The sequence below is a fragment of the Chiroxiphia lanceolata genome, chromosome 3 (assembly GCF_009829145.1).
Source record: "Chiroxiphia lanceolata isolate bChiLan1 chromosome 3, bChiLan1.pri, whole genome shotgun sequence".
Classification (NCBI taxonomy): domain Eukaryota; kingdom Metazoa; phylum Chordata; class Aves; order Passeriformes; family Pipridae; genus Chiroxiphia; species Chiroxiphia lanceolata.
In genome coordinates this window covers 26,233,286-26,259,091 of record NC_045639.1, presented here as the reverse complement: position 1 = coordinate 26,259,091, position 25,806 = coordinate 26,233,286, and the positions used below count along the sequence as shown (strand labels likewise).

Here is a 25,806-nt window from a genome sequence, read left to right as displayed (position 1 = left end):
CCCTGTTCAATTTTTCTCTAATGCAGCTTGGTCTTTAAAAGCATCTCAATTTTTTTGACACAATTGCAGATTGCAGTTAAGAAGTATTTTCATTTTAAAAATGAAATTGATTATATTATTGCATTTAGTAAGAGAAGCTTCATTATGCATTTTTGGCAAGGTTTTCCTTTTCCTTTTATTCACTCTCTCTGGTATTTCTCTTAATTATACAGACTTCAATACAGATCTAGTTTTGCATGACAGAGAATAACAGATTTTGTCAGGACGTAAGACTTCGTTCAGAATTAGTAACTTTACAGTTGAAACAATGTTGAACTTGTTTATTCTACTCTATTTATAGGAGACATTCAAGTTTTATGTGGAAAAATGGAGGAACAGAAGACTGGAAGCATCATGAACAGATGGTTTTATGATTTAGTTGTTTATGAAATTGTTTAAATATTACATTCAATAAAAAATTTAAAAAGCATGTTGTCATGTGTAATTTTTAATTTAAATCTGTGACTAACAGCACTTTCCGTAACTGCAATTGATAGAAACATTCATTAATAGAAATGCTGTTAAAATTGCTGATGTAATACAAGATGCAGCCTTCTAGGATATTCCATTTTGGTGTATGATCTGCTATAACTTCTTCTGTCTTTCTGCTTGTGTTGATTTGCCGGATATGTGTATATCAAGAAGGTTGCTGGAGGGGTGTGTAACTGTAACTTAAGCAGACTGTCCTATCCTTTGTTGTTCTTTGCCCGGTCAATGTGCTTTGGGGTGAAAGTATAAGGGTAAGGAGCGTCATCTTCAACATTCAGCTGTATCTACATAAAAAATAAACACGGTTTTATAAGTTTTCTCCCAGTTGTACTTTCTTGTGTTAAGTATCTCATTTGGGTGTTCGATATTACATGGAAGGAGACAAAATACTTCCACCTCTTACACTGGCTTGTGTGTTGTAGTTCTGTACATCTTCAGTTCATTCTCATAACTCTTGGTCCAGTTAATTTTATGGGTGCAAGAACTGCATATCCATGAAAACATTCCCTTTAAACAGACCAGTGCCCATTATTTGCAGGGTAGCAGTTTTTACTTGCTGGGAGACTGGTAGGCACACTTTGTTTGTACAAATGCGGGAGTAAAGTTATTCTGATGTGATGTTTTACAGTCCGGAGTTGTGTGGCCATGAAAATAAGATGCATATAAATTACAAAGGTGAAACAGTAAATAGAAAATACAGCCACTATCTCTGTGAATAATGATGGAAACTCTCATATGTGCACATTGGTATAACAAATGGAACACATTGCCTATGCAGTTCGAAAGCTTGTTTCTGTGCATTTCATAACTTTGTTTATTAATCTTTATATTTTCAATCTTAACCTTGTCTTTTTTAGGTTTTCCCATGTAGGCAAAATTAAAAATTCTTGTGTGCACACAAGGTTTTGGCAAAATGTTGCAAGACTCATAATTTTGCAAGTAACCTGAATGTATCAAAGTTGAAAAAGAAATTAATACCTAATTTTTTTTAAAGTGAAATTTACAATTTAATCAACATTTTTATTGAAAAACACACACAAAAAATCCTGCTGTACTTTAAAAATGAGACTTCACTAATCAGGAGCAGGGAGAATGGTAAATTTTGTGTTCCAGGCAACCAGGATGAATGCTAGCAGTGCCTGCTCCATCGGTGGTGTGGTTTTCCAGTGACCTTCATCACTTCACAGGCATAGCTCAACAACATATGGCAGCTACGTGGCTCTAACCGTCTGGCACCCTTTGTTCCTGGGTTGTCAGGATAAGGCATTAACATTTGAAATTTCATTCATAGCCTAATGGTTGTGTGCCCTATCTGAAAGCAAGCCTAGCCAGGACTCAGTTTATTTCATTTCACAAATGGAGATGGTTCTTTTCTAAAGCTGCAGCTACATTACATGTGTTTCAGTGTAATAGCAGCATAATTGAAGACTGTGTCAACTAGTTGGCAACCCTTTCTCTAGTGCCACAGCTCTTGTTTTTAGAGGTCATCTCGTGAATCTCTCCATTTCACGTGTTCCTGTAAATGGAGTCACAGCTGACTGTAACTGGAGGTAATGGGCTTGTGTGCTGCTGGAGCTGAACTAGCACAAGGGATAAGGAAGAGAATATTACTTGGAGCAAACACCAGGTCATCACAGAGGAAGTTAACAGCAGACCTGTGGATCCTAACTCTCTTTTTGACAAGGAGGTGAAATCTTGTGTGGCTGTGGATCAGGCACTGCACCCAGCAGTAGCCTGTGCTGTGATACCAACAGGTCATGTTTGCTGGCTGCTGCCCTCTGAGACAGAAAGCACACAAGGCTGCAGCCAGATGCATGGCTGTGTGTTGCCAGTGCCCATGATGGGGTCTGACTGTGCAGGATTGGTGTGAGTTAGCATTTGCATTTTCCTTCTACCTGGTTTCACTTGAATTCTACCAGAATCATGCCCTATAATTGAATTGTTACAGTTGTGGAAATAGAAAGTAAATTTGACAGCCTGTAACTGAAAAATATAAATGAAATTTCTTCAGCTCCAAAATTGCCTTTTGAGTGTCCTCATGGAAAGTTATGGGCTGAGTGTGCCGGCTGCTGAGCTGGTTAAATGTCAATGAGGTGCTGCAGGTGCATGACACCAAACAGAACCAGTGTTTCATGGCAGCAATGACAGGGCAATGGGAAAAAGGACAAGCTGATCATTTGGGATCACGTGGGAATTGCCCAGACCCGTGAAGCCCTGTGGTATAAATGGGAAGGCAGAGATAATTCAAAGGATGGGCTGCTGTTGTGTGATACTACTTCTGATTCCCTGTTCGAGTAAATGTTTCATATACAGTTAAGGGATGATTACACAGAGGAGTGCAGTCTCTCCTGTCTTTAAAATGTGGGCCAGTGAGGGATTTGTGCCACTCTGGGACACAATCATCTCGGTCTGAAACAAGGTTATACCGGGATGGTTTTGCGGAATCGGCATTTGTGCCAACTCTTCAAGAACACGCTTGAAGTGATAATATTTCTTGTGCTTCGGTGTGCTGAGACTCAGCCATTTCAAGCATGAAGAAAAGTGCAGTTTAGAAGGTTGGCATTTATTCACCAAATAAGTAGGCGGTTTCATTATTTCTTCATATTCAAAAAGAGAAACCTGCAACGTGACAAAATGCAGAATGGCAGCCTTGTGAACTTGTCATGGTGATTTACTAGTCCAGGTACCAAACATACTCCGTCACACTGACCATAGCATGCATCCCTCTAAAACAGAATAGAATTATTTGCCACCGGCTAGTGGATAACGGATTGTGCAAGATCCAGACCAGGTGCAGTGTCTGAGATAGGAGCGTGCCTTTCCAGAGGCCTCTGTGGGAAGCTGAGAACCTGCTGACATGAAATGACCTGACATGTTACTGTAGAAAGCAAACTGTGGGAGTGTGTATGTGTTTGCATAATCATGTGTCTTGATTGGGCTTGAATTGAGATGACTTAGTCTCTCTTCTCCGCCCTGTGCCACATTATGGATTTGCCTTTTCCCCCACTCCCCTTGAGGCAGGGGGAGGAGGAGGAGACTTTTGGGGTGTTAAGATCAACATGGGAAAAGTTTCCTTGTTAACCACCAATATAGTCATTTTGCAGCCTGATAATTACATGCTGTAGTTTTATTCTTATCTACTAAAACAGTTCATTCAACTCGTCGTCTCCTGAGACCCTTTTCTGTGGCAAGAATTGTAGCTTGGTAGGCTTGTAGCTGTCTTTAGACTTTCTTAATATGTACCCACTGTTGAAAATGGAGTAGCTGAACGCATTGTGTCTCTGGCAGTGAGAGTCATGGGGGTTTTATAGATTGAATGCCTGAGTCAGCAGGATTCCAGCTGCAGTTTACATGACAAGGGAGGATCATAACCATGCAGGTAGAATCCCGAGTGCACATATTGACAGAGAAGCAGACTGGTACTGTGTTCACCGGGGTACTACTGTATTTATTGCTTTTCTTGAATGCGTGATGCTTCCGGACTCCCCAGGAACACAGCAGAGGAGAAAGTGACAGAAGTGATGGATGTGACCAGGAGGTTTTGCTGTTCAATGTGAGAAATTTGTCAGCATCGAGAAGGAATGTCCGATTTCCTGCACCAGTTTATTGTTGCTGTAAAGGTGAAAAAGGTAAACATGTTAGAAAAAGCTGAGACTGTCATTGAATTTAGCCCTTTATTAAGCAAAGATTTCTCTGCATTTCTTAAAATTATTCTCATAATTTCTGTGTTAAGTCAACTGCCAAAAGATATTTCCTTTCCAGAATGGCTTCAGCCTCTGGTGGTTTGCCAGTGCTTCTGTGAAACAATAATCAGAGGAAACCGAACATCCTTTTAAGTCACGGGCTCCGAGACTGTAATTCAATCTGAGGGCATCTTTCTGAATGTGAGTATGTAGGTCCTCAGCTACAGGAGCAAAATACTGGGTTTCCCATTAGATATGGAAATAAGAGCAGATATGGAAGTTCGAGGTTTGAGTTTTCTCTACTGTTTCCTGTAATTAAGAAAATGAGATAATAGAAACTGTCTAATCCAGTGCCTGCTATAGACGGGGGTTCCACATTGATCTACTTTTAGATAAAGCTATTAATGCAAGGTTTCTCTCTGATACTCCTAAACCTCTATATTGCAATTGGCTGGTGCTTCACAATTTCTCACGTGATTACCCTTGAACACCATGATAAAGCAGTGGTATGTGTAGAATTGAGATTGTCTGCAGTGATTGCTACAGACCTCTCTGTAGCTCTGTGTTTGTCTTAATTTCCTTCAGCTGCAAGTGCCAATGAACTCAAGGTTCAGAAAGCAGCAAACCTCATTCTCTCACAGCAACGAGTCTTGACAACCAACAGCAAGTTTAATTCTTGGTTTTGCAAGTAGTTTGCATCTGCTGTTCTTCCCATAGTCCAGGAAACCAGGGCAGATCTGAAAAGTGGAGTTGTAGATAAGAGATGAGTCTTGAGGGAAGGAGTAAAGGGTGGACTTTAAGATAGAAAACAGTTTGGGCTGGAGAGAAGGTAAGTGGGTGTGGACAGGACAAGGTCATCCTGGCCTCCTTTGAGGCTGGCAAAGGCAACTCTGAAATGCTTCTTTGGTGCTGGATTTTTATTTATGGGAGGTGGGCTGGGAAGAATGTTTGTCAAAGTACAGGACCACTGCAGAGGAACTCTGAAGGGATGGGAAGTATGGACAAAATGCTGAAGGGGGAAGGATGGGTGTTGGTACTGTGGGTCTCATTAAGATAAGTCCAGCAGCTTCATCAAGATGCTTAGGCCTGCTTGGATTGGGAGTGACGGACCATGAGGGAGCAAGGAGGAGCCCTTAGCTTGTTGGCTGCTGCGGTCGATGATGCATCGATGACATCGATGTCCTTGTGATGACCAAGGATCCTTGCCTTTCTTATGACTCCCCCTGTCTCCTCTTCAACCACTTCTCCTTGAGGTTTGCTGGAGAAGAAGGCAGTGGCAGCAGCAAGGACTGTAAAGGGTGCGTTGGCTGCTAAGCCCAGCTCAGTGAAGGACAAGGCCCTGAAGGACTAATCAGAGCTGCTGAGCCAAGCCTGGTCCTCATGCCTTTCCACCATGGGGAGTTGGGATGGTACTACTCCTGTAATCACAGCTGCTTAACTGAAGGAACAGGAGCATCTTCATCTGCCACAAACACCAAAGGAAGTTTGTTCCAGCAGCAGCCTCTTCAACCTCTCCTCAAATTCAAAAGCAGCTGTTAGGAGTAAGTGTGTTGTTAGTGTAATTTGGGGTTCTTCTTCTAAAAAGATGTCTGAATATGGGACAGTGTGTGGCACTGGGACCATCACCATTTCTTTGCATGTTCTGATACTGAGATTGCAGCCTGAGGTGAGGTTGTAACTGAAGCAACTGCGTCAGATTGCTGAGCCCACTACCTAGCCATACTCTGAAAAACTTTCTGCCTAAACCAAAAATAAATCATGCAGTTGCCCTTATTACTTGCAAAGTTCCCTGGGATTTTCCTCCCATTAGTTTAGTTAGTAGCTTGAACAGTCTGTGTGGGGGGTTAGTTAAACTGTGAAGCTTGATCATCTCTAGCAGTTGCCCATTTTTAGGGCCCTCGGAACCCTTTGTAAATAAAATTACACTCTAAAAATTAGAAATATGATAGAAAGCATATGCTCATTGGAAAATCCATATCTGTAGACTACTTAAACAAGGTTTTTGCTCTTCTTCATGATAGTATTGACACAGCCTGTGTTTCAAACATTAATGTTCAGAGAGAGTGTGCTAGTAATATTGCATGCCACACCTGGTTAACTGCTCAGCATTCCAGGGAGGAGCAAAAAACTCTGATCAAGTGTGATATCTGAAAATAAATATGTATATAATGTGAAAATAATTATTTTGAACCCTTAAATTTTCCATCTTTTTTATATTTTTAATGACAGCCATATTTTTTTTCAGCGCCTATAGTACATATAAAATATTGTGCTCCAATTGTTTTTATGCCCAGGAATGCAATTTCTGTATCTGAGTGTCTTTCTCACTGTCATCAATAACATAAATTTGTCTAAATTCAGCAAGTAAAAACAAGGTTGAAAACTATGTTTTATACCACTAGCTGCAGGGGGCATAAAATTACGGTAATTTGTGGCTTTACTATTGTCAGTCACGTTCAAGGGTTTTTTCCAGTGGAAATTTATCACACGCCTGTCACTGAACATACTACAGAGCTGCAAGGCGTTTTTCTAGTACAAAGGCACTTAGAAATTCCCTAGGAAGTACATAAAGCTAAAAATATTCATTCACTTTAATTTTGTCTTGTTTTTAGAACGGACAAACCTGGAGCAAGTTGGTCCAAAGTGTTTGGCGGTGCTTAGCTCTGCTGTGACCAGACAGCACTCTCCTCTTGGTAACAACAATACCTGGCTCAAATACCTTTTTACATGAGTATTTGTAGGATTTGGGGGGGAAGCAGGTACAGCTTGTGGTGAGGGCGGCCAGAGCCATTGTGCCCAGAATTACTGTGGGACTGCTGGGATGGGGCTGGCTTTTTGACTGTTCCCACGGCCTGGAATGCCCCTGTGGCTCCGCAGGGAATGGCAACATGTGCCCCTATTCCTAAGAATTACAATCCAGAAAGTTGATTGAATGATTCTCTTAAGTGGATGATAAAAGAGCAAAGAAGTTGTTGGTGTTCTGCCTTTCTCAGCTGAGATCAGAGTCTCTTGGGGTGATGGCTACCACATGTTTGACCTCCAGCTTACCCACCTGAAAATCCAGCGACTGCCTTGTGTAGCATAACATCCAGTACCTGGTGGCAGCTAATCAGGGCAGCACGTGTCTCATTTTTCTGAGTTTTTGTGTACCGCATTTTGTTGCTACCTGGTTTGGAACTCCCATTTTTTGGCTTCATGCCTTTCTGCCATCAGTTGAAGCACTGCCACAAGGTGATTAGCTATTTTTAACCAAGAGTCTCAGAAGATTTGGAATGTTTGTTAAGGATAATACTCAGTTCTTTTAGGGCAGTCTTCCCAGCATTGTGACTTGAATCATGAGAAGGATGATGTTTACTTGTGTCAGGCCAGAGCTGCTGGTGGAGGCTACACAGGCATATGAGCGGGGGCTATGCTTTTTGGGATTTTTTTCTTCCGACTTTCTCAGTGGAACATGAAGATTTTTTTATTTTCAAGAAGTTTTGTTGTTTTTTTAAACTCTTTCCCCAGTCCCCACTAAATGAAAGTGAGCAAAGGTAGTGTCTTGAAGGCTGATGATGTTACCTGTTACCTAGTACAGTTGTATATTATTGCAAGGCACTGAGAGTTTATTGAAAATTTCCTGTTCTGTGCATTTTGGTTTTGACAATTTGTGAGTGTTGATAGATTTCCAATTGCTCTGCATTTGCTAGAAAATTTGGGCTAATTTGCTTGTTTACAAAATACAAATTTTTTTTGAGGCTAGTGGCATTGCTTGTTTACTCACCGTGTTGTTTCTGACCAGTCCATTAACATTTGTGCCTCTAAACCCACTTGTTAAACATGAAAAAATATTGTGTTAGGCAGAAACAGTAGTGAGAAATGCTAGGAATCTTAGCAAAATCTGATCAGGTTCTTAAAGAGAAGCAAAAGGTACATATGTGTTGTTGATGGAAGAAGCTGGTTTGGGAGCCATGTTGTGAGGATTGAGGGGTTAAAGTTGCAGTTTTTTAGCACTGGAAGCATTATAAGTATCTAATTGTGACCATGAAAGCAAAATAATGCCAACAAAATTTGCAATTCAAAATAACCTTTAAGTTTGATTTAATGACAAAATAAATGTCAGCAAACAGTTTTATAATTAATTATATAAATTGGCAACAGCACTTTTATAAATTATGGATCTGAATTGCTTTTTAAATATTCCCTAAAAAAAATAAAAGCAATCACAGGCATTAGTTGTGTGTGTATATACATATGTATGTAATCCATTCATGCAGATACTTCTACATCTACGTATTAGTATGAACACACACTCATAGTTATGCTTTCTAAAGCTCGTCAGTTCTTAAAAGGGTTAAGCGGTTTAAAAATTACCTCAACCCACTGCTTAAACATTGTTGCCTTAATTAATAGCTGCTAACATATGAAGGGCTTGTCTTGGCTCTCCGAGTATAAAAAAAAAAAAGTCAGCATGTCACAGAGCTCTGTGTACACTGTTTCTTGTCTACTGCCATTAAAATTAATCATTATGGCTAAAACCTGAAAGGTTTGTTATTTCTGGTCCAAGCGGACATACCAACACCTGCGATTTCTTACCCAAAGAATCCCCATGTGTACTGCATTGTCTGTGATATATATTTAAAAGAATTTCATGGAGTTTTATTGAAAGGAATGGCTATTGATACTTGTTACTTATTTAGCATTTCTCAATGGATTTTGCAATGAACAAATATGGGACAAAACTTTGGGTAGCTACTTATTAATTTAGCTTAGCCATATTGAAAGCTAGTCCTTTCCCAAGGACGAGTTAAAAGTATTTTGGAGGACTGCCACTACCCACAAGCCAATATGTAGAGCAGTGTTTCTGTAATCCATTTTCCAGTGCTAAAAAAGTTTGTTCATTTGCCAGGTGGAGAGACTGCATAAACTTGGAGTGGAAATTAGGGAATATCTTCCTACCTCTGCCTGTATATTAAATACTTAAGTAATAATGACAAATTTGTCTTACCTGTTTCTTTACAGATCACATACCACCTCTAGAGGTATTGTAACAACACACAGTTCTGTTGTCCAGGCAGTACTTTATAATATTTATGTAACCAGGAAAGATTGGGGTTTTTTGTTCTAAATTTGGTGAATTTTCCTTACAAATATTATTTTTGCTTGTATTTGATAATCCCACTCCTCAATCTGACATGTCTGCAGACTGAAGCCCCGTAGCCTGTTGCAGTTTTGTTGTGCCCTGGGCAGTTCAAACAGTAGTTGGACAAAACAACTTGGAAACCATGTGACCAATTAAACGTGGTGCCATTTCAAAACCAGTTTTTCACTGAGTCGCCTGCAGGAGACCATGACTTACAGCCGAGGAGTTCCTTTCTGAAGCTGGTCAGGGAGGATACAGGGAGAGCAAAGACAGCAGTTGGTGAATCCTTGGGGTGGTGGCATTGTTGGACTAGCTGGCAGTGCTCTGCTCAAGAGGCACATCTGACTTAACCACGTTGCTAAAGTTGGTAGCAAACTGAATGTTGTGTGTGGAACAGACAGTACAGTAAGTTTTGGGCAGTGTCTTCCTTGTGTTCTTTAGTGTTGAGATTGCTATGGACTGCAGCAACTCTGATTATGCTGGTACAGGTAGTGCAGACAGGAGGGCACAGCGAGCTGCTGCTGATACAGACCAGTCAAAGGAAAAGGAATGGCTACTCTGAAACTTGGAGAGCAAAGCTGTACTGAAATTCAGTTATGACTTTTAGCCTTGGTGTTGTGGTTTAACCCCAGCCAGCAGCCAAGCACCACGCAGCCACTTGTTCATTTCCCCACCAGCAGGATTGGGGAGAGAATTGGAAGGGCAAAAGCCAGAAAACTCATAGGTTGAGATAATGACAGTTTAATAAGGAAAGCAAAGGCCATGTACACAAGCAAGACAAAAGAATTAATTTACTGTTTCCCAGGGGCAGGCAGGTTTTCAGCAATCTCCAGGGGAGCAGAGCCCCATCATGTTTGCTTGGGAAGACAAAATACCATCACCTCAAAACCTCCCTTCCTTCTTTCCTCCAGCTTTATATACTGAGCATGATGTCATACGGTATGGAATACCCCTATGGTCAGTTCAGGTCACCTGTCCTGCCTGTGTCTCCTTCCAGCCTCTCATGCACCCCCAGCTTCCTTGCCAGCATGTCAGTACGAAAATCAGAAAAGGCCTTGGCTCTGTGTAAGCCCAGCTCAGCAGTAACAAAAACATCTCTGTGTTATCAACCCTGTGTTCAGCACAAATCCCAAACACAGCCTCACACCAGCCACTGTGAAGAAAATTAACTCTACCCCAGCTGAAAGCAGCACACTTGATTAGAACTCGTGGGAAGATTTCTGTTGCCTCGCTGACCATTTGATTTTGCAGCAGCAGCACCTCGACTGCGGAAGTGTGAGTAGAGGCCAAAGCATATGGCATGAGCTTCACTGGCTGAGAGATGCATAATTCCCCAAAACCTGCACTATTTTCAACTCCTGGTAGCGCGAGTGGGGCAGGTTGTGTGTCATCCACCCACTCTTCCCTGTGCTCTTCTCTGTACACAGCCCCACAGCATGCTATTGTTAGGCATGAACGCTAATTGCTGGTATTTCAAGGCTCCTACCTTCTTATTGCTAAAGCCTGTAACAATAATCACAGCCTATATTCCCCATCTCTCAGCATCAAGGAAACAAGATATGATCATAGGCAGTGTGCTAATGTAATTGTAGTATATAGAATATGAGCTTTTTCTATGTAAACAGAGGCCTGGCCACCTCCTATGATAGCTCTTCCTCCACTCCACACGCTGGCTGTTCCTCGGCTCACTGCTCAAGTCCCCATTATGTATACATCTACCCTTGTCATAACACCACCTCTGAAACACTCACACCGTTTGGTCCTGCTGCATAATGTTAAGAGGGTGGAATTTTAAATTGAAAAAGGCTGTTTAAGTAATGTCAGCAGCCTGACTAATTTCACAAAAGGAAGGAAATTCAAAGTTAAGGCTATGGTATATTCTTATCTAGATGCCTGAAGATTTCTGTGCATGACAATATGCCCCTAAAATTCAGAGCTGTCCCTTATGTCTTTAATTTCTCCCATTGTGTCTCTCCTTTTTTTTTTATTAAACATCAAAGTGAATTCACAACAGAGAGTCAGCCTAGAATTTAATCCTCTAAATACCTTGAAAATAGAGGTTTAGACTAGAAGTACCAATATATACCCTTAAAACTTCAGTGTAATATAAAAGAGATTCTAATCACAACAGATCATTACAAAGAAGAGTAAACCATTAAAAAAAAAATTAAATGTCTTAAATATAATAAAAAGGAATAATTAAGAATCAAACAGGAAGCTGCTATTCTGACAATTTAATGATGCTGAATTGGACTGAAAGAATTGGCTTTGCCATTAAAAGGCAATGAAAATCTGATAATTTCAAAATGGCACTGAAATCAGATCAAGTGGGTTTTTTTTTAAGTCAGATGCAGCAGAACCAGAAAGATATGGTAGAATTCGCCTTAGAAGAACCTCGGAGTGTTTTGGATTCCTACTACTGCCTAGGGCTGAAGATCTTACTTTATCAGACCTGCTTAATATCTTTAGACCGAGGTCTTCCTGGGAATATATTACCTCATGGAATCTGTGGAAAGTAATGTGGCAGTCCTAACTGCCAAATTGAATAGTAAAATATGGATGTTCTGTCATTCTTAATTCTTAAAAAAAAAGCCAAACCAAACCTTGGGATTTACGTTACAGTCATTATAGCCAATTACAGGAGGAGTTTTCCACTGTGTGGAACATGTAAATGAAAGCCAAGTAGTCGATCTGCTTTGGGTTTCTGTATATAAGAACACAGATATGCATCTAAACATTTAAAAGCAGCAAGCTAATCTTACAAAATGCTCACAACAACTGTACACCTGATTTGTACATGCACTTACTGTGACTGTGTGTGAATTATGCCCATTTATTTACTGATACTAATTTTCTGAGCAAAACGAGGTGCACAATTGCAAGCATTTAATAGATTGCATTGTTAGATTTTTAATTACTCAGGGGCAGGTTGGTATTTTCTACCTGAGAACCTTAGGAAGCAAACTTGGTGAATTGCTATGATTTGTACTGCCATGGAGAAAGATGTCGTTAATAGCAATCAATTAGTATGTATTTATACTGTAAAAATAAATCCAAGAAGGTGAAATAATTTTATTGTTATCGTCTCTAAAGTAAGCAAATACCCATTTTGCGCGTCATCAGCATCTAACTGGAATACAAAGGCAAAGCTTTAAAATACATAAGGAATTAGAAATAACCCAGAGTAGTTAACAGTTCTACAGTCCATCATTGCACATGTTCTCCTGAAGCACCTGTGAAATCTTCTGCTTTCCTCTGTGCTGTGTTTGTGAGTAATGAATGTCATATATGCCACAGAAAGTAGTGTTCTGATCCTTTTCTCTCGCAGTTCTTTGAATTAAGTATGTGATCACTATATGTTCAAACATTATGTACTAAAATATCAGCTATTACAATGTGCAACGGGTCCTTTTAAATCGGTCGCCCATAGCTCAGAATACATCCAGGTGTGGAGAACTCATAAATGCCTTGTCACCTATGAAAACCGTGTGTCAAGGAAACAAAAAGCCCAAAGCCCACCCCGAACCCCCAGCCCAGGCTGAAGCTGCGGTCCGTGGCAGCCTTGCGGGGAGCACAGCCCGCATCCCGACTCCTGGGGTTCTGCTGCCATCCTGTGGCAGTCGCGCTGCCGGCGCCCGCCTCTTCTCCTGGGAGGCTGCCGGAGGGGACCAAAATTGGGCTCGTTCTTCCCCTGCCTTCCTGCAAGGGACGCTGTCACCTGCTGCCTCCTCTGCTGTTACCAGTCTTGGGTTGATTTCTGCTTGATGAAGCGCAGAGATAAATAGTATAAAAGCAGGAAGCTGCAAATGATACCAATGAGGATGAGGTAGCTCACGTAGAGAGGATGGGAGTCCAAGTCCAGAGACTGAATGATCTGTAATGACCAATAACACAAAATTAGGAAAAGGCACAAAATTTTCATGCTGGATCTGTGAAGTGTATTTGACATGTGAGTTCCCTTGCCCCATGCCATCCTTCCCCTTGGTTTCCAGCTGGATGTATCTTTCGGAGTTGTTTGATAGCAGGTTGCAGCTACGCTATTCCTATTTCAGAGGAACACAGTTCAGCTTCTGAACAGTTTCAGCAAGTGCACAGTTGGGGTTTGTGTAGAAAATAGTGGCCCACGATTATTTTCTTTTTTTTTTTTCTCTTCCACTAAAAGAAAGGCATATGAGTGACTGCTATAAGGACATCTTTAAGGACAAATTTACAATATACTAAGTGTAACATGACTTCACACATTGATTTGGCACTTGCCAAATTTGAGGCCTACAACGTCCATTTAAATATGACAGGCTTTCCACCTGTTGTGGAAACAATTGAATGTTTATAACAATTTTTGTTACTGACTTACAAATTTCCCTGGTATTTGAAAAGTAGTGTTTCCAACAGTCATTTCATATGTCCGGTCAGTGAACTGAATTTGCATCATTCCTTGAAAAGTCCATCTGAGGAAAGAGATTTTAGAAACCCAAAAAGGAACTGAAAAAGAAAAAACAGAATGAAAGAAATTGATACACATACACAAAACTTGAGACCTCAAAAACTGCTGTGCTACTGCCAAACACAGCAGCTTTGTCTCATTTCTTGACAGCCAGAGGCTGTAAACATGTAGGAGTTTATTATTGGACAAAATAGCAGATATACTTTATGTTGTTACATGGAGATGGGAAGTGAGGAGTAAGCTAATATCCATATCCATCAAACTCCTACTGTCAACTAAGTCTTCCTGGAGCTCCATCTTCATCTTTTGAATACAATTCTTTTTACTGAAAAGTCTGGCAACCACATAAGAATCAAGCTTTTCACTAGTGCTTTTTTGACCAAATTTCCTGTTCCCTCATTTTCAGATGGAGAAACTTATATAAAATGAATGACTCCACTGTAACCATCCAAGAAGATAATTGCAAAGGTAGGAGTAAAGCTGCCTTTTCCTGCAGCGTCACAACAACTAGTCAGTGATGAAAGCCGCTGATGTTTCCAAGCCAGTTTGGAGGGATGGTGGGAGCTTTGTCTCACCTGTCCAGAGACCTTCCAGGCTTATCACAAAACCACCACTCAGGTAGAACGATGTGAAAAGGACGTTGCCGAGGAAGGCCGAGAGCTGCAAGGTCGGCAGCAGCGCTGCCACCCAGAGTGCCATGGCACGGGCACTGTACACAGCCAGCCACACCAAGAGGAAGTTCAACAGGAAACGCTCTGGTTCAGGTATGAGGTTTGCCAGCCAGTAGATGGGAACTCCATAAATTATAACAAAAGCACAGTGTTCTGGAAGCTCCCCCAAAATCTGTTCAGGGAGAAGAAAAATGAAATAAAAAAAGAGAATTTGTTGAATGATAATTACAAAACCACATGAGATGTGCCCTGATGTACTTATGGACTTGTTATAAAAATTACAGGAAATACTCCCCTAGAACACAATCCTCTCCCTGTTAGGGATTGTCAAAGACATGCAAAAACAATCCGCAGCAGAAACTGAAATCCCCAGTAGTTTTTTCTCCAGTTGTGACATTGCCTGTAACTAATTCTTAAATGGAGAGGACTCTTGTTATAGATTAGAGGTCTTGTTTTGTTACAATTTGGGCAGTTTCTAAGAATTTATGACAGTTTCCCTGAGAACTGGTGTGCTTGATAACAGCAGTACTGTGACTGACTCATGGCTACTGTATTTGCCCCAATTTGGTTGAACCTAGTGTTAGATCAAATTTGAGACAAATTTGGCTGTTGGTCCATTCCCCACCTTGTCCCAAAGGCAGTCCAGTTAGCAGCTTAGTTTGTTGTAAAACAAAAGCATAAATAGGATTTTCTCAAATATCTGAAGAGGTCTATAGAGAGCATTAGTTGTTCCTAAGAGGGTTGCTACTATCCTGTAATACTAAGGTTGTAACAAATTACATCGATTTCTCTGTGAATAATGTGCAATCTTTGTGACACAATGCAGAGAATATTTTTCTCTGGCAACCACTAATAAGCATTTAAAATCTTGTGCAGAAATGGAAACCTAAATTACAGATGCCATGGCAGGCAGAACTCATCTAACAGCGGCAACATCACAAAGAAGGGATTATTCTAAACCCTTGTGAGAAAGAGAATGTAATTTTTAAAAAAAGTTCTAAATTTAATTTCAGGAACTCTGGCTCTTTATGCACTTAATACAGCTTTTTTATCTCTGACCAGCACAGGCCCAAACTACTACTGGAAACATCACATTTCTGTTTTACCTTTGCTTTAGCTTTTGATGCAAATATTTTGTTTTACAGATCAAGACATGTAAGCAACTTTCCGAGATGCTTCAGTGAATTATGCAGGTATGTAAAATTGCCTAAACCTTCAAATCTGAGTTTGAGATTTCTTAAATTTTGGCCAAACAGCCCAGAGAAAGATTCTTCTTTGGCTTCTCTGGTGTGGGTTCTCAACCATGACTTATGGCAACAGATCTAAAGTAGTGTGAGGTTTAATCTATTAATGTCAAGGAAGCAAGAATGATAGCCTTAGCTGGCAGACACAAAAGAACAAAATCTGATATGAATGTGATTGTTTATACAACAAGTCTTTGATTTGCTTGTGTTTTTTTAATGTTCAAGACAGCTGTTTGTATTTCCTGGCAACAAAACCAATTACCTTAGCAAAGAAGTATGGGCTAACAGAGTACATTCCACCTTCCAAGTCATGATAGAGCATTGCTCTTTCTGAATGGCCTGCAGAGTAGGAAAAAACAGATTGTTTTAGGCCTTAGTTTAATTTTTTCATTAATTTAAGAATCTTCTGATTTTGATTGCTTATAATGTTTACAAGAAAACTGACACTTACATTTGGCAATAACATCCAGAATAATTGTGAATGGGATTAGGGCACCTATCATGTACAGCAGTGCTGTTGTGTCACGAATAGAGAGTCCATCTTTGTCATGGCCATAGTACAAAAATCCAATTAATAATGACATGAGAAGGGCCTCAAGTCCATGGATTAGTAACGTTGAAAGATCTCTGAAGTCATTGGAGACTTGACGACTAGGAAAACAGCAACATTGACTGTAAGATACAGTACTTAATAATGCCAGTCACGTTCAGAGACATTGCCCCAAACACTGTTAAAATCAATTCATGGAACTTGCTGACTGACTGTGGTGGGAGTTGAGCTGCCTCTTTCTGTAAAGGCTTTTACCTAATCAAAGCTATGAAGCATCTGTAGCCACTGAGTATTTCAGGCCTGAAATGCTGAAAGCTTGAAGGAAGGCAATGGATGTGGGACATTTTGTGCTTCTTTCTTATGATTTAAAATGCAAGTGGGCATGATATGTAACTGTTTACGCTGAAGATAAGTTTACCTTAATAATAAAGTGAACTGCTTTAAGGCTCCTGGTAACTGATCACTTGAATGGTGAGGCATGTTGATAGCCTCTTCTGAATTTAAATGGGACCTGTCCAAAAGAAAAAGAGAAAAAAAATTGAAATTAGCACAAGCTGTAGCTATTGTTTCAGATCCTCTGTATGACACTCTTTTCTTTACCTTTGGTTGCTGACTGTGGTCACAACACTGTCTCCTTCAGTAACTTTCCATAAGAAGTCGTCAAAATGTTTGACTTTTTCTAGGAACAAGTTGGCAAGAGTATTTGCTCTTTTTCGGCTTTCCATTTCCTTTTCTGCAGTTTGTTTATCGATACTGGTCAAATCAACTGCAAGACATTACTTGATGTAAGTCCATATGCTATAGAAGTGATAACTTTGTGATGTGCTTAGAATCAGGGATTTCATTGTGAACAGATAGTACAACCTGTGTACATGCATTGACTTATAATAGTTAGAACTTTATCAGTTACCTTAGGCAGTTAGAGATGAACGGATTGTTCATGTGTGTGTTTCTTACCTAGTGATTCAATGAATCACTGAGAGATGACATAATTGCTTATTATAATATTATAAACTACTATTTCAGATTTGTCGCAATTTCATAGTGCCTTAAGAGGAGTGCTGAGAAAAAAAGCTCTTTGAATTTTCTTCCTGGTGTGTAGGCATTTACAATCTTTTATGTGACTTTGACTTAAATCACATGTTTCTTTCTTCATCTGAAAAATTACAGTTATCATCTTATTTGTATCTTATGGAGGTGCCATAAACTTTACCAGATACTGAGAAAGTCCAAAAGGGGTATTATCTAAGGACAACGTAGAGAGACAGTAGCTGACTTAGCATTGGTTTTGTACTTAACGAAATGATTTTTTAAAAAATCTAAACTTATAGTTGTATTTTCCCATGTTGACCTTCAGTGTAGAGTGACAATACCTGATGTTTTGCAGATGCTTTCTGAGAGAACTATCGCTGCACACTTCCTGATTCCTTGTATTGGGTTGATCATCTTTGAACTAATTTCTGATGGACTCCTGCTAAGGAGTGGCTGAACAATCTGCCCTGTCTTCCCTTCTACCATGGTCTTCTGTTTTTCTATCAGACACACAGCCAGCATTTGTGTGTTTCCATCATGTGCTCCTTCTTGCTGTGGATCCTCTGCCATCCCATCCTATTTCCACCTTCCTGCTGCCCATATTTCTTTTCCTATGGGTGCTGACTCCACCTCCCTCTCTCATCTCTCCCTACCTCTGTGTCGTAGGGGTTTGTAACTTCAGGCAGCAGCTACAAGTTTGTCCAGGACTGCCTCTCCATTCCCCTACAGTGCTCAAGCTTTCCTCGAGGCTGTCCTTGGCTGAGGACTGCTCTGAACCCTGATGGTGGCAAAGGTCTTTTTGCAGGGCTTGACACCGAGTTTAACTTCTGTTTATCTCTGCACAGCTGACGTTGCCTGCCACATAGGCACAGCTGAAGAGGTTACTCCAGAGCACTGAGGCTGTCTGTACTCCAGAGCTGAAGAGGTTACTCCAGAGCACTGGTGTCTGTGTGAGGTTTCCTGGCCAACTTGAGTGCAAAGACCTAAGGGCTGCAACTGAACCAACCTCTGTTAAGAGATTCCCACCCATTAGATTAAGAGGGTCAGATTCCCTTTCCACGTTGCAAAAACCAGAAGAAGAATGGATTTGAAACCATGTAAACTTTCTTTGAGGAGTAAAAGGATTGCTTTTTTGGGTTAGCTTTTTCTCTCTTCTGATGTACTCTGTTGGGCAGACTCCTCTTTCCCATTTACTGTTCCAGGTACATATTATTGCTCACTCTGGGGAAACTAGCTTCTACATTTCTTGATTGAGAAGTCAGAGAACTGGCTACAGAAAGCAATTCATCAGTCTATCTTGTGTCTTTCCCAATCAAAGTTTCAACCAGCTAAAACATGGGGTTAAGTGTGCTAAACATGTGGAGGAGTTGCTATACTTGTCAGGGTTAGAAGGAGGATTTTTTTAAAAATTGATTTTGTCCATACATCTTGTTTTTCATACATTTTCCGTACTGAGAAATAGGGATCTCATTAAAAATGGAGCTTGCTGCAATATTGATTTGAGTCAGTTGTAACACATTTCTAAGACAGTTATTGTCTACAAAAATCAATGTTAGTTAGACAATTATGAAAGCAAATAATTTCCAGTAACCTTTTTTTTTTTTTTGGCAGTGCTTGATACTGACCATAAAAATCCGCAGGATTGCTGTATTTTGGGCAGGGATAGCCTAGTTCTGTGAAATACTGGACCATGTCTTTAGCTGTTCCACAATAGGCAGTGAGTCCAGAAGTCATCAGAAGAACTAAATCAAACAGTTGGAAGATATCTGACCGAGGCTGATGAAGTGAAAGAAGAACCAGTCTGTTTCCCCTGGCCAGTCTGGATAATGTTATCACGAGGTTATGTGCAGTAAAACTGTCCAGTCCAGATGTGGGTTCATCAAGTATGAGTATTCCTGTCAAATACAATAAGTTTAGCTGTGGAAAGCAGCATGTTTGATTTGGAAAATATGTTCTAAATGAAATGGTGCTAGTGCATGAAATATTATTTTTAAATTTAAAGAAAAAAATATATTCGTTTACTTCAGTGCCGGCGCATTTATTCCTGAGCATCACTTCTTACAAAATAAAAAGTCTTCTGCTTTCTCCATAATTACAAAAATATAACCCTATACAAGCAAAAAATGTTCAAATCCATTTCCCAGTGAAAAAACTTATGTCAAATCTTGCTTAACAAGAGGCTCAGTCAGATTAGTAGTGCTTTTGATATATATAAGATCACATAAGGGATTCAATCCGGCAAAATCAGCTGTGGATTTAGCCTCTTATTTTGCTTCTACTGAAGACAATGGAATTTTCTAGTTCACCTGCTGCATGAGCCAGCCATGTCAGTGAGTTGCACAAGAGTGCAAGGACTGACTATGCAGCCAAGAAAATTACCCTCCCTCAGAATACTGTACATGTAAATGGGGGCTGGATCAGAGGAAAGGAAAACAATCCCCATGTTACAATAGGCCAGCAGCCTTCCAAAATAACTTGTGGTATGTGGTCAGATAAACAAAAATGTTACACTGATATGCACAGACCAGAGCACTGCTTGTGGGTAACTTCAGGCAACTTTAGTAGTCTTTGTGATGGTGGGTGAGAGAGGTGGGTGAAGTATCCCAGGGGGGCTCTGCTTTGGTCTGCTTCCGCTTTTCCATTGTCCAAGGTGACAGAAACACTAGTGGGCCAACTGCTAAAAAACACTCTGTTTACAGAATTATTACTGTAATAATTACAGTTTTATCTGTGATCAGCAATGATTTCAATTTAAGCAAATGGACCAGCATTCAGTCACTTTGTCTAACTGTGCTGTGGAGAGGTAACCTCTGACAGGGGGTGTTGCCGGGTTAAATGTTCTGAGTACGAACTCCTTAAGCTGCCCCTTAAGCTTTCAGGGAACAGCTGGGGACTGTTCCCTGAAAGCTCCTATCTTCATTTACTGCCCCATTATCCCCAGGTGGTCAGTGGTAGGCACGAGGAAGGTGTCAGGGTTTTGCTCACCCGGGTTCCAGAGCAGCTGCACACCGATGCTCACTCTCCGCCTCTCGCCTCCTGAAACACCACGGAGGAACTCGTTCCCTACCCTGGTGTTTGCACACTGGCGCAAGCGCAGCTCTGCTATGACATCTTCTACCTGGGGGATCCGAAGGGCAACAGAGAGAAAGCAAGTGTTCATTTGGACACTGGTGCATAGGTAAAACTGAAAATAAGATGAACGTGGTTAAAATTCGTCTGGATATTTCAGAGCTGTCTGATCAAGAGACACTCTTGATTTTAGAGATAACATTAAAAAAGACTCAGCGATCAAAAATTTAGTTCGTCTTTCAGCCTCTGTAATGCTTTCTCTAGATTGTCATTTTTTATGAGCTTTGGAACAATTGCTGGTTTCTATCTTGAAAGATGAAAAAGGTTTATAATTCATAATCTACATGAAAAAATATCAGATTAGCTGTTCTGACTCCAAACACACAGGATCTCTTGGATAATTCCTGTCAGACACATTTTTGACAACTTTACTTTTTTCCAACAGCTTAATTACCCTTTTTTTCCTTTGTGAGTCTGAAAAAAACTTCGGAAGGCGCAGTTTGGCAACGAACAATAGTGTTTCTCTGACAGTCAGGTGGGGGAGCAGTCGGTCATCCTGCCGCACGTGTGCTATGCATTTCCTAACAAGCTGGGGAGTGCTGGGTTCGTTGTTGATCAGGATTTGACCAGACTTGATTTTGCCTCCATGATCCCGGCAGGTTATCACGTCAAGCAAGGATGTCTTTCCACCAGCTAGAAAAGTCAAAATTGAAAATTAAATTAATTCCCAAGGGATCATTTTGAAAAATGGTCTTTTCGCAGACAGCGCATAGAAATTTTTGTTCTTTAGCGTCTCTTACACAACACTTCCTGCAGTTTTTCCAAAGCCACAGGGACGGAATGGTGTTCAAAGAAAATACTGACTATAAGCTCATGTTCAGGAAATCTCTCCCCTCTGGAATGGAGTATGGGGCTTTAACCCTTGTCACTTCTCAGCAGAATTGGGAGGTTGGGCGTTGAGGGTAGTTCCATGAACACAAGAAGAAAGATCTCTTTGATTACCTCTCTTTCACTTTTGAAACATAGGTGACAGGTGATGTCTTGCCCTGGCTGCAAGGCTGACACCCAAATGCTAAGCAAGAGCTTTCTTTGTGGAGGGATTTGTGAATTCAGATGCAGCAGCTGGATCAGCTGAACGACTAAGATGCTGAATGATTATACAGACAATAAGAACCTTAATCATGATTGAAATAAAAATTATTATGACTTAAATAAGACAAAAAGACAGTTAAATAATTAAGAAAAACTGGCTCATAACCAGAGGTAGGAAAAGTAGAACAATGAAAACAAAACCTGATTTGGAGCTAAATAGCAAATGAATTTTTCCTTTTTGCTGTATGATACTGTATGTAAACACAGAGAGCTCTCTTATTATGATTAAATGTCATTTATTTCTAGTCTCCCTGTTGAAAGATTAACTCCACATTTGTTTCTTAATACATGCATTTTAAAAAAAGAAACCCATCCATCTGTAAACCACATATTGCTCTGTTTAAGAGTGACATATTGATTGCCATTGACAATGTGAAACCCATCAGCAGTTTAATCCATTTTATTAAGGCATTTGATGAAATAAATGATAAACAGCTTTTGAAAATAGTTTGACTAGTTTGCTGAAAGGGGTTTGTGCTCAGTGTATGTTATCTTACAAAGGTGCTATATCTATAACTTCATGTGTTATTTCATCACAAGCTTTTCCTTTTATTTTTGGGAGAATCTCTAAGATACAGCTTCAATTACATTAAGGATATGTAGTAAGAAAAAAATCCCATGACAATAGAGAAGAAACACCTCTTTTTGTAGAAATGAAGTTCAAACTTTTTGGCAAATATGCCTTGTCCTTGATAGAGAGCATCTTCACTGAATCACTGAGATATGTAAGAGTCTAGTGGATACACAGCATGGAGGTTTTTCCCTCTAAAGTAAAGTACTTTTTACTTCAGTTTAGCACATCATGTGTCTACTTCTTATCTCCCTAGATGAGCTTAGACTCAATTGAACATATGGAGAAAAGGCCACCTCTCCATTAGACAACCTCACCTTGGAGAAGATTAGACCAGTCCCACCAGAAAATGAAGGAAAAAAAGAAAAAGATGTTGTAAAGCAGAGACCCCAAACAGAAGTGGAACTGTTTTTTCTTCTCTGTAAGTTTCTCTTCATTAACTCAAATGCAATATTTTGTCCTGTTAGAATATCCAACTCCCCCCCTTCCCATGGTATCATTCTTTGTTTCCTCATAGATCATGTCACTTAAAGAATGTATTTAAGTGACACATTGCCAATAGTTTTTCCTCAACTAGATTTTGACATTAAAAAAACTGCTCTTGGCTATGTACATTTTATCTGAGAGTTGGTCATATCCTGAAATTTGTTTGCTCTTACCAGTGCTTCCAATAATAGCCAGCATCTGACCACTTCGAACTTTTAAATTCAGATTCTGGATTATTGGCACATGAGAATGGGGATCCGATTTCCAGGTCCAGGGCATTTTCATCTGTGCAAGGTTTTCATACCAGGGAACCTGAGATGCTGTGTTAACCTAATAAAGAAATAAACAAGTCCCTTCAAGCAATAAACTGTTTAGCAACAAATGTTTTCAAAGTTACAATGTTACAAGCAAAGAATATCATTGTTAATCTTCAGAAATACATGGAAAGACGTTCTTTTGCAGCCATCTATGGGTTTTGTGTTTTGCTTCTCATTCCGTTAATCACTAAATCTATCTCTGTTCTCTGTTACTTTGGAAATTTATTGCTATTGTAAATTTTAAATATTTAAAAATTTTAATGTAATTTGAAATTCTATTAAACTGAAAATTGTGAAATCTACTTCAGATCCCATGGTGGCACAAAGGAGATGAAAAATTTCACTGGTTCCTTGAAATCCTCCTTATTAGTCATCCTCTCTTCATCTCCTTCCATATATTCATTTTTGCCAGCAAGGGCTCCCAACATCTCTAGCCTGACAGAAAGTCCCTCTGCCCCAACACTCAAAGGACTAATTTTGCTCAAGACTGAAAAGAAAAGCAGAGCTTAGAAACAGATCTTTCTTTCTGTCTTACCCCCTTGCTTACTAAATAAATTTACAATGGAGGGGTTAGTCTGCTGTCAGTATTGCAGCCAAGAGTATGATTCTACTCACAAAACCATGTATTTGACTGTGCACAACAGTTGTGTGAATTTTTTCGGCTTTGTTTGGCTTTTAAAATGGCTTGTGTATAGAAACAGCCATTGCTGGATATGCTTCCTGCTGAAGGGAGGTATTTAAATGACAATTCTTACCTGGTAATTGAGTTCGTTGACCTCAAGAACATTTGATTTTCCACTGTATGTGAAATACAGACTGTTATCTTCTTCAGAGGAAAAAATAGCATCCTGAGCCTTGGTCTGGAAAAGTTGTTAGGTTAATTACAACAGTTAATCACAACAACTAAAGTACTGTTAAAATCTGAGTTCAGAAAAGACAAAGCACAAAGGTAAATATATTTATGGAATATAACAATATTATCGATAAGTTACTGTAGTGCAAAAGTCTGAGGGGTTGAAATAAGTTATCTATTATCTGTTAGTCAGTGTGAAACGTACTTTGTTCTAGTGACATGTATGAGGGCCAAAAATGCTGTGCTGTGCTTTTCTAGTCGCTAGTTTAAAAGCGGTCACTCAAAATGGAGATAAATGTCATGTCAGTATAAAGAGATTAGACTCTTTCTTTTTTTCCTTTTTTTGAGGAAAAAAGATATAGTGCTTCAGCAGTGTCAGTCTACTTGACCAAAATGGTGCATATAGTAATACATAAGTTATGGCAGCTAAAAATTAATATTCACTGGAAGTATATCTGTTGTTGAATTCCACATGGACTCAAACTTGGAGAATTTGTGAACAAGTGGGTATACAACCACAAGTACAGTCTCTTTCTCCTCTTTTGTTTTTTACATTTACAGTTTGTCAACTGTGGAACTTAGTGTTCTGAGGTATCAGTTAAAATAACAAGAGTCTCTGCTTGGCTTGGTTAACCTTTTGCATACAGCTGCAATTATGAAGTCGTTGCTGAGGCAGCTTTCTGGATTTGGGTGTAACTTTGTGTGCGTGCCTGCAGTTTTTACTCCAGACAGCCATATCTTCCCCAAAGCCCTGTGCTTTTCCTACGAGTCAGACTCATTTCTAGCCAAGGCAAACGTACCTGTTCCCTGTGTAGCAGACCCTATCCATGCCTGTGGTATCTTTGGCAGCTGGTGACCACGATCTTAGTGTGCACCACATACCCTCACAGCAAACAAGGCTGATTAATCTTTTCAATCTAGATACAGTCTAGATAGAAGAAAGCAATGTCACACCAAGCAGCCTGAAAAGCCGCATGAAAGCCCTCCAAGCTCCTGCTACTGCCAAAGCACTCTGTGCTCTTGCTTATGTTGAACCTAATTTTTGAAAACAGGTGCTCCCCAGCAAATATGGGTATCAGCCTGAAGGCATATCCTGGGAAAGCCAATCCAGGCCATGCTGAGGGGCTTTCTCCTCCATCCACATATTTGGAGATCGCCCCTCTCAGTTCCACCACTGTGGCATCTGAGCACTGGCCTCATCCTCAGTATGCTCTGGTGGGGGGTGTGGACACTTTCTGCTCCTGATTTCAGAGCTGGATGAGCTGAGGGCTCACCAGCTGCAAAAACCCTGTGGGAAGGCTGCCTGCCTGCCTCTCCCAGCTCTCAGCAAGCACTGTAGCTGCAGAACAGCTGAGCCCATCAGGTCCCTCCCGACTCCCTGCAGGTCTCACTCACTGGCAAGCCCTTGAATGTCACCTGGCTCCAGCCGGCATCATCCAGAGAGACATTTTCAGTGGTTTCCTTCATCATGGTGGTGGAAGGTCTCACTCCTTGCAGTGGTTTGACTTGTCTCTTTGAAAGAAATCCTTCTCCTCTTGGTTTGAAACTCAGTCCTTTCCAGGCACCTTCACCGCAGCACCATATCTCCTGGCATGCTGTGTCTCTGCAGCTGGCATGACCCCGTGGACAGGGAAATATTCCCCTCCTCTGGGACAGTAACAGCTCGGGCTAAAGGTACATCAGATAGCGGCTTCAGCTAATCACTGATCAGTTGTTCTCAGGAAAAAGAAAGGACCGGGAGCCCCTCTGTTTTCTTTGAGGTGGCAAGTGCTGGGGGCAGCGACCTGCTCTGACCCTGGGACAGCGGGGAGCTGCCTCTGCCTGGTGCTGGTGGAGACATGGTGGTGGCAGCGCCAGGCACCTGGCCAGAGGCTTGAGGAAAGGAGGCTATGGAGCCCCAGCACCTGAGGATGTCGGGCAGAGTGTCTCCTGCCCTGGAAAAGAGCAGCAGCATTGGGCAGACAGGCGAGACGAAAGCTGGGGCACAGCCGTCCAACAGCATCAGTGTCCAGGGTGTCTCCTACACCATCAGGTAGGGCTGGGGAGGGCAGTACGGAGGGCCCCTGCCTGCCAAGAGCTGCTCC

The 25,806-nt window shown here is 40.7% G+C and overlaps 3 protein-coding genes across 6 annotated transcripts in view; 2 read left to right on the top strand and 1 right to left on the bottom strand.

Moving 5' to 3' along the window:
• LRPPRC (leucine rich pentatricopeptide repeat containing) overlaps nucleotides 1-469 on the top strand; it is an 86,645-nt gene extending 86,176 nt beyond the window's left edge. Inside the window, exon 38 of the mRNA XM_032683288.1 lies at nucleotides 341-469. Within this exon, the coding sequence (XP_032539179.1) occupies nucleotides 341-397 (57 nt within the window). The 3' untranslated portion in view covers nucleotides 398-469. The remainder of the gene's footprint in view (nucleotides 1-340) is intronic.
• A 3,730-nt stretch (nucleotides 470-4,199) lies between these two features.
• On the bottom strand, nucleotides 4,200-25,758 carry ABCG8 (ATP binding cassette subfamily G member 8). 3 transcript variants are annotated; one of them, XM_032683564.1, is made up of 14 exons: nucleotides 25,118-25,758; nucleotides 23,625-23,729; nucleotides 22,726-22,882; nucleotides 20,798-21,036; nucleotides 20,260-20,392; nucleotides 18,900-19,169; nucleotides 16,843-17,008; nucleotides 16,661-16,753; nucleotides 16,144-16,343; nucleotides 15,955-16,031; nucleotides 14,353-14,620; nucleotides 13,688-13,815; nucleotides 13,029-13,207; nucleotides 4,200-4,948 (listed from the first exon to the last, which is right to left on the bottom strand). In XM_032683564.1, the coding sequence occupies exons 1-13, from the start codon at nucleotides 25,190-25,192 to the stop codon at nucleotides 13,070-13,072; spliced, it is 2,049 nt and encodes a 682-aa protein (XP_032539455.1). In that variant the 5' UTR covers nucleotides 25,193-25,758; the 3' UTR covers nucleotides 4,200-4,948; nucleotides 13,029-13,069. The 3 variants fall into 3 exon arrangements, with proteins under 3 accessions (XP_032539455.1, XP_032539454.1, XP_032539456.1); XM_032683563.1 differs by lacking the exon at nucleotides 4,200-4,948 and having other exon boundaries at nucleotides 12,954-13,207; XM_032683565.1 differs by lacking the exon at nucleotides 4,200-4,948 and having other exon boundaries at nucleotides 12,954-13,207; nucleotides 25,139-25,756.
• The window catches only part of ABCG5 (ATP binding cassette subfamily G member 5), a 35,083-nt gene continuing 34,670 nt past the window's right edge, over nucleotides 25,394-25,806 (top strand). The window contains exon 1 of one of the 2 annotated variants that reach the window (XM_032683567.1): nucleotides 25,394-25,754. In XM_032683567.1, coding sequence (XP_032539458.1) covers nucleotides 25,612-25,754 — 143 coding nt within the window. In that variant the 5' untranslated portion in view covers nucleotides 25,394-25,611. The remainder of the gene's footprint in view (nucleotides 25,755-25,806) is intronic. The other variant, XM_032683566.1, reaches the window with a different exon arrangement.

Bases quoted from the DNA above. Each gene is read 5' to 3' on its own strand.
- ABCG8 (XM_032683564.1), bottom strand. From the start codon at position 25,192: ATGATGAAGGAAACCACTGAAAATGTCTCTCTGGATGATGCCGGCTGG. The intron at 16,344-16,660 runs GTAAACTTATCT...CTGTTTTCCTAG, and splicing joins CAGTTCACTTTATTATTAAG to TCGTCAAGTCTCCAATGACT. The intron at 13,208-13,687 runs GTAAGTCAGTAA...TGGTCATTACAG, and splicing joins TTCAAATACCAGGGAAATTT to ATCATTCAGTCTCTGGACTT.